Genomic DNA, 15,485 nt, shown 5'->3' with positions numbered 1-15,485 from the left:
GTACAGAATTTTATTTCATGTCCATGAGCTGAAATTAGCTAATTTTTATACAATCGAAAACCTAACTTGTATAATCTTACTGCTCACAGTTCAAAAACTAAGAAGTGCTATAGTGCTTTTTGGACAGAGGCTATGTTGAGGATGATCATCCAGATGCCACTGCGATAATAACATAGAGTGACAGGTGAGCGCCTCAGAACAGAAATGCCGTAATAGCTTTTGCTATGGCAGACTTCTTGACAAGGCATCTTCAAATAAAAAAGATTAAAATAAAGTACTCTATGCCAGGCCACTCTGCAATACAAGAGGTACATAACATGCAGTGCCAACATGATGAGTTAGAGACTTAGTAAAAGCTGAGTTGTTGCATTGTTTGAAATATTTTAATTGTATATAGTCAGTGAAAAAAATTGAAATGACTTGTGAAAACTTCTAAGTTTTTATGTTTGCATATTTATAATACTTTATGAAACATGAAAACGTTGCTGAAGCAATGTCTGTCTTTTTGCAGTTCTTTAAAAAGTGTTAATGTACAGCTGTACTGTAAATTGTTTGTGTTCCTTGAAAATCATTGCTTCTTTTCATGTTTTGCAAGATAGAACCTTATAATTCCAAGTAGAAAGCGAGTTCTTAGGATTACAGGCTTCTATCTGCGTTTGACCTCTTCCAAAAAAACCCATTTACAAATTTGATAGGATTTTGATATTGTGCATTAAGAATACACTTAAGATGTATTAAGGTTTTGCTATTGCATTTTAAAAACTTTGGCATAAAATATCTCAAACCGCTCAGAACCCATAAAGAACATTGTAATTTCAAGCGGATGAAATGTTAATTGACTTTATTCCTTTAGTGGCGTTTTTGTGTCTCAAGCTCTGATGACAATGGTGCTGGATCCATCAGTAATACTGTGCTGGTTTGTGTGGTAATATACTGTACTGTATGACGGAACAAAAAGAAAAGCACTATTACTGTCACTGTCACAAATACTTAGAGCTACTTTTATAATACCGACCAAAATGCTTAGATTCTGTCGAGTATCGAAAAATGCCTTGTCATTCGGTACCAAATTTTCATACCTAAAGAGTAATTCTCAGCATCAGTGAACAAATAAGCATGCCGCATGCTTGTACCAAAATCTAATAATGCTGGTGACTGGCTGTCTAATGTAATGCTTCAAGAACATATGGTAGAGGCGTGCAGGAAAAACACTTAGTCAAGCCTGGAGATGAGGCTCACGTGGGTTGTTGTATTTTGAGAGGCTTGACTACAGTGTGCATAGCGTAGTGGGTGTAAAAATGTCTGAGATTAAAAGTTTGGCTGAATTTTATCAGGCTCGGTGTCAATAGCACGTGATGCAATAAATGGAAAAAGTACGCTGCTGCCAAGACTGGCAAAACAATGAGTTTGATGAAATGCTTGAGCGTGCATGGAACAAATTTAAGAGCAGAAAGTTGCTCTTCATGCGACTGCAAGAAGAGTGGACCACAGCCATCTTGTGTGTGCGTGTGTGTGTTTGTGTGTGTGTGTGTGTGTGTGTGTGTGTGTGTGTGTGTGTGTGTGTGTGTGTATACCTGTATATGTATATAATGTGTGTGTGTGTGTGTGTGTGTGTGTGTGTGTGTGTGTGTGTGTGTGTACCTGTGTGTGTGTGTACCTGTGTGCGTGTGTGTACACACACACTGCGATGTATGCAGGTTGTAAACTTGTAGTAACCCGTAAATCATAGCGGTGAAGATAAAGCCACATCCGTATTAATAAGATGCAAGTAAAGTGTTTTAGTGATGTGCATAAGAGTTCAACAGTCTCAGGACACTTTCAGTGGTGTACCTGTAGAAGTAGAGTATCCTGGAATCCAGGAATCCATGTTGAAGCCAGTGTTCTGTGTATGTCTGTAAATGTCCCATCTCTTATTTGTTAATGTTGTGTTGCCTTTCCTGTATGTCTTACTCCACTTCATTTTGCTTATAGGAATACAAATTAAAATCCAATACGCAGACGAGTGTCTTTAGGTGACCTGTGTAGTGATACTTTGTGGTAGTGATTTTGAGTCACTGGGTCACATCACATGGAACTATTGAACAAAAATACAGAATTTAAAATAAAATTGGTTTTGTGTCACTCAAGTGTTAATTTATTGATGGTCCCTGATCTCTGTGGTTAAGAGCATGGGCCCAGAGGTGAGCTAACCATCCTCTTACTGCAAACACTGGGTGAAACTGAGAAACTGCCCACACTGGTTGTGACCACGCTGGATCCGGAATGAATGTTTGTCGAATATCTGACCTAAAACTAAATCAGACAGCACAGAGACCTGTGTCAGTCATTGGCGGAGCAGTCTGTCAATCCCAACTAACCTGGTAAATATGACTTGTGATTGGACTGTACTTCAGGATCCTGGCTTTTTTTTTTCCCCAGAAAAACCAGAGCTGTGAAACAACGCTACCAGAAATCAATTGACACGCAAGCACGCACCTGTGTGGGCAGATATCTGAAAAGTCGGTGTTGTAAACTCAGCTCTGGAAGAACAGTCTGCAAATCAAGTGCAAATGTACATCCGCAAAAGTAACAAAGTAAATATTCGCCCAATGAAATTTTTTTCCCCAACATATGCGCAACAGTTTTCAGATCACCATTTGCAAGGTTTCAAACCTGGAAAACAAACACACTGGGATAACAGTGACAAATTTGAAAGCCTGAACTGTGTAGGAGAAACACTGTAAAATAAAAAAAAGTGGTGTAGTTATGAAGAAGGAAAACTCAAATACAAAATAATGTTTGCAGGGATTTGAATTTTTTCAGCCTATCAAACAATCATGCGAGCCTTCAAAACTTCGTTAAAATCTTGCAAAACCTTTTAGACCTGTTAGATTTCAAGTTTTCAAACACTGAGTTTCATACTTCTAAAGATTTTTTTTCAGTTTCAAAATATGACATAGAAGGTGTTTCTGCCTGTGTGTTATGGTAGTAGCAGTGGATGAGCCAGAAGCTAGCAGCAGATATGATAAGCAGGTTACAGAGATCTAGTTTCTAACTCCACACCCCTAGATTTTTTACATTTCAAACTTTTAGTATTCAGACCTAACTGATGCTGACTCAAGTGACATCATTTAGACTTTTGTCAGTCATCACACAGCTCCCTCTAGTGACACTAAATGCTTCATATAACGTTTTTCTCACATGCAGTAGTACCCAGAAAAACACAATAAAGTAGAAAATATCTGGAGTTGACCTTTAACCTTTGTGACTTACACGTTCAAAAAGCTCAGCTACACACTGTTTCGGAGTTTCTGACCAGAGCTGTGAGACAATGTTGCTTGAAATCATGTGACTCGCAAGCTGGCAACTGTGTGGGCAGATATCTGAAAAGTGGTGTGTTGTAAACACAGCTCTGAAAGAATGGTCTGCAATACGAGTGCAAATCTGGAAAACAAACTAAATACACCAGGTGAACAGTGACAAACCTGAAACTCTGAAAATGTGTTTGAGAAACAATATAAAAAGAGTGCTGCAGTTTTCAAGACTCAAGCACAAAATAGTGTTCGCAGAAATTTAATTTTTTTTTTCAGCCTATTAAAACTTTTATTAGATTTCAAGTTTTCAAACGTTGAGTCTCAACCTTTCGTAGCATTTTTTTTTTCAATTTCCAAGTATGACATGATATTCATCCCATAACCCTCTACTGAGACTTATTACAGTTCCGTCCATAAGTATTTGGACATTGACACAATTTTCATTATTTTGCCTCTATACACTACCGCGTTGGATTTGAAACGAAGCCATCAAGATGTAATTGAAGTGTAGACTTTAAGCTGTAATTCAAGGGTTTAACAAAAATACTACCCTAGCCGTTTAGGAATTACAGCCATTTTTATACATAGTCCCTAATTTTCAGAGCCTCAAAAGTAATTGAACTGACACTCAGTTTCATGGTCAGGTGTTGCCTATTCCCTCCTTATTTTATGACAAAATAAGCTGATTAAAGGTCTGGAGTTGATTCCAAGTGTTTAATTTGGATTTTGTAGCTGTTCCTGGGAACTCTCAATATGCAGTGCAAGGAGGTGCAAATGAATGAGGCCATTATTATTCTGAAAAAACAAAAAAAAACATATCAGACTAATGATAGAAACTTTAAGAGTGGCCAAATGAATAATGTTGGTACATTCTTAAAAAGAAGGACTGCAGTGGTGAGCTCAGCAACACCAAAAGACCTGGAAGACCACAGAAGACAACTGAAGTGGATGATCGCAGAATTCTTCCCTTGGTGAAGATAAACCGCTTCACAATATCTAGCTGGGTCAAGAACACTTTCGAGAAGTTAGCTGATAATTGTCAAAGTCTATGATCAAGCAACTACTGGTAACTCTCAAGAACAGTAAGGCCAGATTAGACTAGATTAGATGGAACAAGATTCTTTGGACAGATGAAGCCAAGATTAAATTGTACCCGAATGATGGGTAGAGAAGTCTATGGAGAAGGGAAGGAATGGCTCATGATCCAAAGCATACCAAATCATCTGTCAAACATGGTGGAGGCAGTGTTATGGTATAGGCATGTATGGCTGCCAATGGAACTGGGTCACTGGTATTTATTGACGGTGTGACTGCTGATAGAAGTAGCAGGAGGAATAGTGTATAGATCTACACTATCTGCTCAGATTCAGCCAAATGCAGCAAAACTGATAGGACAGTGCTTCACAGTACATATGAATAATGACCCAAAACATCCTGCGAGAGCAACCCAAGAGCTTCTCAAGGCAAATAAATTGAATATTATTCAATGGCCAAGTCAGTCAACTGACCTCACACCAACTGAGCATGGTTTTCACTCACTGAAGAAAAAACTTAGGGCCGAAAGACTCACTAACAAGCAGCAACTGAAGGCAGCTGCAGTAAAGGTCTGGAAAAGGATCTCAAGGGAGGAAACTCAGCATTTAGTGATGTCCAGGGGTTTCCAGACTTCAGGCAATCATTGACAGCAAAGGATTTTCATCTAAGTATTAAAAATAATCCTTATTTTTATAATTATGTTGCTTTGTCCAATTACTTTCGAGCCTCTAAAAATGAGGGCGTATGTACGAAAATGGCTGTAATTGCTAAACGGATAATGCAATATTTTTGTTAAACCTCTTGAATTATAGCTGAAAGTCTCAACTTCAATCACATCTTGATGGCTTCGTCTCAGATCAACTATGGTGGTATACAGAGGCAAAATTATTAAAATTGTGTCACTTTCCAAATACTTATGGACATAACTGTTTACATAGTCCAGATCCTGAGTATTTGGACAGTTACCCATTTGTTTTTCTTCAGGCTCTGATCTTCAGAACATTCAGTTTGGAATAAAATAATGGATACTACATTAAAATGCCAAGTCTCAGCTTTAATTTAAGTTAGTTTATGTCAATATAGAAATAAATGTGTGGACATTTGGCTACTAAATGTTTGCTGGGCAGCTGTGTGTCGTTTCACTGTTAATTCAAGCACAAAATAGCTCACACGTGGCACAGAGTTGACTGAGAGTTGAGAATTGCCATTTATATAGAGGTGGAGTTGTCTGTCAATATGAGGGGTAAAGAGATGACGATGCAAGTGAAGAAGATAATCATTTCTAATAAAGCAAGTGCACACACACACTATTGTGTGTGTATGCATTGCACTCATGGCACATGATTAGCTGATTGGATAATTGTATGAATAAGCTGGTGTGGATGTGCTCCTAATAAATGCTTGGTGTGTGTATATTTCCCTACATGCAAGGAAAATTTTATTTCTGTAATGTCACTCTTATTAATGTGAAAATATCTCTCAAATATTAAACCCTTTATTAAATTTTAACAGTTGTAATTAAGTGGAGATATTGTTCATTGTGCAGCTGAAATCCAGCCAGGTTGGCATGCTTGTTTTCATATAGGTTTTTGTCTGTTCTCACTGAGGACCCTTGCCATGTACAATATCTTTATGAGGCAAATAAACATGAAGCTTGATTAATGAGTGCTGACGTTGTCGGTTCATCAGTGTGTGTCAGCCATATTTCCCCATTACATTAAGGTCGTGAGGACTTGAGTTTCCGAGGAGAGATTGTGTGTTGTTCTCTGCACTCAAAAATTATTCAGTTTTTGTCAAAACAAACATTTAAAAATTTAAAACATCTCTCAGTCTGACCTCAATCTCCTGCAGCTCCTCAGGTTAAAACTCCTCTGCAGCTCTAATAAGAGTCACTTCTTATGTTAGGAAAGTTGATAAAATGCTTTTATTCCTAGTCCTAAAAGTCGGATAAAAAAATACATCATTGAGAATTGGACAGTTAGGATTTCCTGCCCTGAAACTCTTGATAAATACTGACCCAGATATTTAATGAGTTTCACCTCTTCCCACATTTAATATTAGGTCATTGATTTGGTTTGAGTTTGTGACATAAGTATTCATTTAGTTAACAGTATGTCTAGCACTGCGTTAAAATTATTGAGTGTCATTATACCACCATGTCAGTGTGAAACTGAACAGTTTTATATTTAAGAACAGTGGTACTGCCAGAGTGATCTATGACTGGAAAGGTAGCACACCTGAAAATACCACCCAATACCATCATATTACTATGATTTTGTTTGTGTGTGTCAGCTAATAATCAGCTTGATTGTTCAGAACTGTTTCAACAGACTGCTTTGTACTTTCATCTGTCTGAAAACAAACGTTTAAAAAATGTACTTGTAAGTCGATATTCCTCTAGTTTCTATCAGCTGATTGTTTACAGCGCTCACAACATCAGTTCAGCTGAACAAATGGTTTGAGGTATGCTATATGCTCATGTTGACTTAAAGCTGTAAACAGTAATGCAGCCTGGTTTCTCCCCAGGGTTCACTATGCTGGTCTCAACGTCACGCGACCAGAAGGAGATATTGGCAAGTACAAGTCAATTCCTCACCACCACAGAGGAGAGGTGCAGTTCCTCGGGAGGTAAGAATCTACAATAAGGTCTCTATTCTAAAGAAGAAACAATTAAGTCTTTTCTTTTACTTGGAAAGAAAAAAGCTCCTGGTTTCTGTAAATGCACTGGAGAAGATTGAAGACTGAAGAGGGCTGTCTCTGGGAGGTCAGTTTTTGACGAAGATTACGACATAAATTGAGCCTCTCAGCCAAAGTACCAATTAACGTAAACGTCAGATGGTTCCATTTTTCTTTATGCTAAGTTAATATTAGCAAGACTAATACTGACTAATACCACAGCGTAATTAAAAAAACAAAACTTGCTTTTGGATTTGTTTTGGAACATGACACTAATTCATGACAACAGTGTAGATATTTACCTAAACTGGACCTACGTTACTTACGATGCAGTTAAATGAAATGCTTGTTACAGTAGCATAGTCACTTGCCAAGCTCACTGAAAATGACACTGGAAAGAAATTAACTTGTGACAATTTTTGTCTTAGGTGTAGTGGTTTTGAAATCAACAAACCAATCTTTGTTGCCTTTTTCACCTGATAAATGTTCGGTCCTTACTATGTCATTTACACACTGCATTTAATCAAACATCCTTTTTATCACAAAAAGTAATTTCATTGGATTAGATGATTGCATAGAACTTAATTTAAGCTGCAGGGAAGATCATAACAGTTAAAAGCAAATATTTACAGTATCAGCGATGTTTTGCCATGGTTGAAGTAACAAAGTAAAAATCACCAGTTACACGTGATCTATTTCACATGAAACATCAGCACTTATATCAAGATAATGAAGCTAAAAAGAATTTGGAGGCATTAAATTTCATAGCGTCCCAGTGCTGTGCATGTGTGTAATGATAACCTGGTTATGTGGTTCAGTGTTTCATCCGGAACTTTGATGGTAATGTTGCACTCATTGGAAAATAATGGAAACAAGTGAACGTCCTGGAAGTTGGGAAAAACACAAAATGAGAAAATATAAAATATAGTAAAGTATGCACTGGAAATGGTCAGCAGAATTTTAAAGTGTATGTGATTTGTATCATTCAGCCCTGTAAACATTGCTAGTGATACTTTTTTGTTTGTTTTTTCTTATTATTGTTTAATCATAGACCCAAACCAACACTGAATGTCTCCTACTAACAAGTATTGTGTGTATATCAAAGGCTGATATATCTTATTCCTATGTGCCATAGAGCTCCACTGTTGTCCAAAAACAATTTTTTAAACAATTAAAAAATTAGATGAATCCAATGCTAAAAATAGTCCCCAATAAATGCACTATTTCCTCTCGTTTCTTTATTAAAAACTAGTGACCAACTGTTTCAGGAAATTATTGAAGCTTTTTTTTAAATGAACCTATATGGATTTACGTCTTCAGTAGGAACCAAATGAGCTTGGAGCTGAGAGCCACAGACGGTAGTAGCAGTAATCTACAGCTTTAATTTGCTGAAACTTTTGAATAGTGTATGAGTGTGATCAGTCCTAGAGAGAGTTGCTCCTCAAGGCAGCCACAGGTGTATGTCCTGTAGAAGAGTAGGGGCGGGGCAGGCCGAGTTGATAAATATTGATATAAGAACTGCGTGACTGTGTTTGTAGGTATAAACTGCTGAGGTATTCCAAAGAGCGGCAACACTTGGACGGCCTCAACAATCTCCATTACAGCCCCCACGTCTCCCTCAGCAGCCTCTACAAGAACATCACGGTGGACCTGTACGCTGAGCTTGCCCCTATCGCAGACTACTGAACGGCCCATACAACCCCAACCCCTTCTCAACACCCCTAACTCACCCAGCTCCCCTCCAGCCTTGCCTCCTAGCACCCCTTTCAACTATTCAGAGGCAGAGCGGTGGTGCAGTGGGGTGGCGGAGAGGAGGGAGGCACAGGCTGGGAGGGGTGAAGTGGCGCACCATGTAATGCTGCCAAGAAATTCTAATGAGGAAAAAAAAGAAAAATTAAAAAGGAAAAAAAGGAAAAAATGAAGAGGCAGTGGCAAATCTCTCAAAGTGAACTGTTGATTTTGCTGTATGTGTTTGTGTGTGTGTGTGTGTGTGTGTGTGTGTGTGTGTGTGTGTGTGTGTGTGTGTGTGTGTGTGTGTGTGTGTGTGTGTGTGTGTGTGCGTGTGTGTGTGCGTGCGTGTGTTTGGGTGATGGGTGATGGGTGAGTTGCTGCATGTCTTTTTGTCCGTGCCAGCTTAACTACTACAAGTTGACATGAGTCTTGGTTTAGGTTGGAGGGAGCAGCAGCATCTCAGCTCTGATGTTTACTGCAAAGCCTTAATGTCGCAGAACCACAGCTCCCTCTGCTCGGCTCCGCACTGCTTCTTTTCTGATGTATCACCGCCACCTTACAAGCCAACAGACAAGTTCCTGTCTCACTTTCTACTATCACTTGTTTTATACATATCATTTTGTTAGGTCACAGTATTCCTTTAAAAGGAGGGATCTGAGCAAGGTCAACATTAATATTTGTGATGTACATTTTTTAATTTTGATACATGCTATTTATTTTCTCTGATTCGAGATGTTTGAAGAAGCGCTCCTGTCTATCTCACTTCAAGTATTTGCTGTTTGTTTTTGCTGCAATGCTGCTGATTCCGCATGAACATGTATGTAAATATCAGCCTCTTAAAGTTTGAACACAGAACACAAATATGTAAATATGGGCCTTTAAATGTTCGGGCATATTACAGTGATATTCCAGTGGGTTTGAATTTTATTTTGGCAGCTACCTTCGTTCTAAGGATTTAATAAGAGTGACTGGTTTCTTCCTAACGGGAAGATCTTCAAACAATATAGGATTTTTGGCTTAAAAAAAAAAGGTATCCAAATCTCAATATTGACATTATCTTTGGCATGCCTTAATTTATTTTTGTTTACCAGATTTTGTTCTTTTCAAACATGAATTATTTAATCAGTTGGAGATGTGTATATTTTTTAATTTTTTCTTTTGTTTTGCTTTTTTTTTGCTTTTTTTTTTTTTCTTTGAGTTGCACTGTGTGAAAAAATAGAGCTCCTCCTCAGTAGGAAGGTGTGACTGAGTCTCTCCTCCATGACTGTGTACTAGGAGCAGGGTCAGCCATTACAGCACGAGTGTGTCCAAACAATATGCTTATTGCAGGTTCATGGTCTCATGTGAGTGTATATTTTTTGTCTAAGATGTGTTTTTATTTTTACATTTTTTTATGATTTGTATTCTAAAGATTTAGTGCTGGACCATGTGATAAAGCTCTTCATTGTACTGTACCATGCGCCGAAGCATGGCAATTTGGGCTGAATGCTGTGTGTGGCTGGAATGTGGTGTTATCATTTTTTTTCCTAAGCCTGTGAGGCAGTCAGAAGGGCCAAAATGAGAGAACCTTAGTGTTAGCTCCCCACAGCTGAAGCTATAGCAGTTCTTGAGTGGCACACAATGTCAAAAATTTCTTAAATCTTTGAGATTTTAGAGAAATATGTAGACAGATTATTTTGACCAGATGTTCACTGTTAAGAGGATTATCTTTAAGTTTTGAACTTGACCGTGAATTGTATGTTTGGATATTTTCTTTGACTGTATGCCCTGTGATGTTAAATCAGAACTCTGGCCATTTTTGATCTGGACCTTACATCCTGTCCCGTCTGTCTATTTCATCTTGTTAAATTGCTTCATGATGAGTCCATAAGAGACCCCTATATACTGTGTGATTGTGGTCTTTGGTCATAAGTCCAAATGGTGGTTCTACATTTCACTTACAGAAACATCCACCAATGGCCCATTTAGAGCTTTGGTGACCAAAGACATGTAAGAACTTTAGAACCAAATGGCCTCTATGCCACTGTTGCTGAGACTCACATCTACATTTTTTAATGTAGTAAAAATGTTGAGAAACCAAATCACCACAAGGTCCTTTTAATATCTGTTTTAGAGCTTTTGATTACATCACATGATCTTCATTAGCAGATGGAGTTTGCCCTGTTGTCATGGACTTGTACATACAGTAGATAGATAGCAGAGATAGACAACTAGACAAAGTCTGTCTGCTGATGAAGATCATGTAAAACAGTCTAAAGCATCAGAGCAGCTGCTAAATGGTCCTTGTTGTGAAATTGTTTTGGTAAGGAATTAACTTTAAACCTAAAAGAAAAAATGAACGTACAATTATAAATAATGAGTGGCAGCAGATGGATGCTGCTTGTTGATGACATGGTTCTGAATATGTTACATTTTTATTTGGAATGATGATAATTAGTTGATTTGTCAATTAGTTGATTGACAGAAAGCTGCAAATATTTCAATCATCGATTAATAGTTTCAGTCATTTTTAAGCAAATATACCAAAAACTCACGAGCCCACCCTCTCAAATGTGAATATATTTTATACAATAATAAAGGGAATATCATTTTGTTTTTGGATGTTGGTCAGACAAAACAAGCAATTTGAAGAAATCACTTTGGAAAAAATTGTAATATTATCTGCCAAACAATGAATCGATTAATGAAGAAAATAATCAGCAGACAAGTTGAGAATTTTAAAAACTCATTTTTTCTATTTACTGTGCTGTGATTGACTAAGTATTCTGATGTGCCTCAACATCTGATACAGTCACACTAATGGTGACTTAGACTGTATTAGACACATCTTATACAATGAACCTCTATAATGGTATGTTATCACACAGTGTACAGGGTCCGCAGTCATGCTGTTCATCGTGTGTTTCCTGCCAGTACTAGTGGGCATATAAAGGCATGTCTTGTTTCAAAGTGGTGACACAAGTATTACTTTTGCACCACTTTTCACAGATCTGCTTTTGCTTTTTGGCTTTAATGACGCATGTAATTACAGAAGTGTTGTGTGCAAATTACATTCTTTGTGTGCAATTAATATCTGGATTGGCACACACTTGAAAGTCTGACACAGGCACACATGTTGTAAAGCAGTTGAGATTTTGTTAACAGTAGATGGATAGGTAAGATGGAGGAAAATAGGTTACAGGTATGAAATGGCCAGAGTGATGATCAAATTTATTTTCTATTGACTTTAAAGCATTACATGTCAGTCAGTGCACCCAGGGTTCCTCCACACAAACACTGCAAGGACCTCTGGGAATGGCTGTCTTTAAGCCATGTTGGATATAACCATGGCAACCCTACCCCCAACCCCAATGGTAGCAGCCTCTATGTTTACAGAATTTATTTTTCTCCTCAAAAAGAAGATATGTCTGAACCTCAGACTCCAATACAATCTAGCGTTTGTTCAGCTGCAAAGGTTTACCACTTGATAGTATGTGGATCATATTAGAGAAAAGAGCAGTCACAAGTCAGTCTGACATTGTGCCCAAGTGCACCTCTTTTAGATGTGGTCTTTCCTGTCTGGTGAACTGTGTATTTTGAACAGTGTTGGTTTAGCTGATGATTCTCTTGTGCTATGCCTTTCTTAGCATAGTACGACATTTTTGCATAAGAGAAGAAATCAGACTTGTTAACAGGTTACTGGTTGTGATCTGACTGTGTAGCAGTAAGATGGTGTGTTGTTGAGAAGTGGCTCATGTAGCCTGGCTGCTCACTTCATCACAGTATTGATCATTATTCTTGGCATTCAGCTGGTAAGGGCATCTACAATACCATGTGGTCACAGAGTTAAGGGTTTACATAATGCCCCTCCCTCCAAATACCACTATACATATATTCTGTGTTGATTTGTTGCTACAGTATTAATACAGCAGTAATACTTTAATTACTGTGTAGTAAAATATCAAATATCTGAGAAGCTGTATTCAAATTTAGTTTGTCAACATATTTAAAGTATGAACCCACTTCCATGAGGGGTAACACATAATAGTCTGGTACAGTGGTTCACACAAACACACACAACAATAAAAAAAAACAAAAAACAAGAATGCATCACCCCAGATCCAATATCATTGTTATCATTTATTTATAATGACAATTAGTAACAAAATGATTGCATTTAAACATAATTTCATTAACATGACATTATGACCATGTTTCATCTTTCCATGTGTTACTCTTGTGCAGAAGAAGGTTATGAAGAAGTTTGTCCAAACTACAACACTTTTTAGACACAAAAAGACCCCCCTGCTGCACTGACAGTGAACTTGAAACCATGATGAGCTTCTTCTTATTTCCCTGACATCAGTTTTGTGTTGAAGTGTTTGTTTGATTAGTATCACCTTTCAAAAATCTACCTCCCCTCCTGCGTCCCATAATTTGAGTCTCAACACATGGGTTACATAGCCTCTACAGTTCTTCGCCTGTCTCCCACCTTTTCTTCCCCACATGTCCATAGTTAAAAGCAATACAAATCTTAATAATGCTCTTAGAAAAATTGACATTACCGGTAATGGTGTACCTTGCATTTCCAGACCCACTGTGTGGAGTATTCTTTCTTATTTTCATCTGCAACAGCGCTAATTTAGACATGACTTTTACCAGTATCTACAGTATAGTTTGATAGCAGAGAATGATTCAACATTTTAAAGGTTAAAGGGGTACTCCAGGAATTTGGTATTGTGCCTGATTAATGCAGATTTCCAGTTTGTAGCACAGACTTTCTGTTATAGATGTGCAGTCTCCAAGCCCAGGCTGAGACAACCCTGATACCATGACTATGACATCATCAGTGTTATTTTGTCTCCAGAGCCACAGAAGACTCATACAACAGTTGACACAGGCAGGGTAGTACTTGACTACTACAATGAGCATGATGTCTAAAGCTGTTGGCGTTTTCCTTTAACAGATGAGGCAGGTTTTACACATTGTTGTGCTTGATTTCTCTTCTCTCTGCTTTATTCTGCTAGCAGCATCAAAGTAAATCTAAGAGAAGTTAGTGTCTCCCAGTATGATGAGGAGGGCAGTAAGCATATAGTGCTTTACATCAGGCTACTGTATATTCCCTTATGAATCTGCATGAATCTGCTTAGTATCTATATTGCGTGGCCAAAGCCAAAACTCTTGTCCAAATGCTAAGTGCTAAACTGGGAAGTAATGTTTGTTATCAATTTTCTAAATAGTTATTTTTCATTGGCTCTAGTGAGTGTTGGGTGTCTGGTAAGTGGGTCCCAGTACCAGCTGAGGTTGACTCCACTAATTTATTCAGCCTTTTTTATCACATGGCTATTAGAAATATCTAAGTTCAGGTGATGTGTTCACCATTAGAAAACTGTATAACATTTTGCAGTATTTATTTGTGCCTTGAGCTCTATTTCTTTCTTTTCTCTTTACATGAAGAGATTAAAAATGCTTTTGTTTTACTGAATTGTCAATATTTTTTCCCCTTTATATTAATCACATCAAGTCAGACTGAGTGTGAAATACAATCATGATAAGAATCCAAATGCTCTGATGAAACATTTTGCTCAGTCAGTTCTCTCCAGTGTTTATGCCTGTCTTGAAGTCATGTGTAATGATCCACCATGACTGTCTGCAGATCATGTTCAACAAAGGTTTTGTCCACATGCACTAACACTGAGCTGCAAGATTGCACATTTAATGCATGTCACTTGCAGTTGCGGTTTAATCTCATTTGCTGAGAAATCCATGCAAACAGTATGAACACAATCATATATCCTTCTGTCATCAACAATTTGAAGCACCAATTGCTGGCGCTGTGAGGTTAATCCACCAAGAACTGCACCCTTAAACCCCTTTTATAGCCTTGAGTCTGAAGGGCCTAGCCTACAAATACATGTTTGGAAAAAAATAATGTAAATTATATCCACTTGCCATCTGCATAACAAGAGCAGGTACACAGAGGCTTTGCTTTTGTGAAAAGTGCTAAGGGCTGCTTTCCACTGATGAGATGTTACTGATCAGTGATGATATGATGTGTTCATACTGATGATATGACATATTCATCCCTATGAAAAGGATTCTGGGCCCCAATGTTTTTCCTAATTGTGTGGAAGTTTGTAGCAACACTGTGGTCTTTTATATTTCCATGTTCACCTGGCACATCTGACACTATGAAAATGTCTTTGTCTTTGTCTCTCAAAAATGTTACTAATTAGAATCTGACTGATAAATCAATATTCAGTATACCAGTCACTTATCACAGATATATCAGTATCAACGTATATGCTGGTAGACAGAGAACAATGTGCATTCAGAAATACCAAAGATGTTTGAAGTCATTTAGAAACAGTGTTGCTGTTGCATAATTTGTCCACTAGAGAATGCTAACAAGTTTATTTATCAACTGCGGAATGTCTTGCTCAATACATATCTTGGGTCACAGTTCTTTATGAACCATATTTAAGGAAACCCCCTTCAAAATTAATTAATTGTTTTCCAAAAAAAACAAAAACAACAATGGAAATTTACCAGAACATTCAGCCACATCTCGTGATCTTCATGTGCAGATGGAGATTACTTGTAACATCATGTTAACAGTAGAACTGATCAATCAAGAGGGATATCTCAGCATACCAGGACCAACTACAAGTGAGTGGGGCAGCTCCAAATGGGTAGGGCTTGGAATAAGTGGGGGATAGAAAAATGAAGGTTTCCATGATAGTTCCAGTCTCAATCACAACCAATGATTGA

General features: G+C 37.8%; 1 protein-coding gene across 6 annotated transcripts in view; it reads left to right on the top strand.

Annotated features, from left to right (window-relative positions):
- b4galt6 (UDP-Gal:betaGlcNAc beta 1,4- galactosyltransferase, polypeptide 6) overlaps window positions 1-8,966 on the top strand; it is a 28,657-nt gene extending 19,691 nt beyond the window's left edge. For all 6 annotated transcript variants that reach the window (XM_040128966.1, XM_040128965.1, XM_040128970.1 and 3 more), the window contains 2 exons: window positions 6,855-6,956; window positions 8,543-8,966. In XM_040128966.1, the coding sequence (XP_039984900.1) occupies window positions 6,855-6,956; window positions 8,543-8,690 (250 nt within the window). In that variant the 3' untranslated portion in view covers window positions 8,691-8,966. The remainder of the gene's footprint in view (window positions 1-6,854; window positions 6,957-8,542) is intronic.
- Window positions 8,967-15,485: the final 6,519 nt, after the last annotated feature.

This window comes from Xiphias gladius, chromosome 6 (assembly GCF_016859285.1).
Source record: "Xiphias gladius isolate SHS-SW01 ecotype Sanya breed wild chromosome 6, ASM1685928v1, whole genome shotgun sequence".
NCBI classification, from domain to species: domain Eukaryota; kingdom Metazoa; phylum Chordata; class Actinopteri; order Istiophoriformes; family Xiphiidae; genus Xiphias; species Xiphias gladius.
This window is presented reverse-complemented; position numbering and strand designations above follow the sequence as displayed.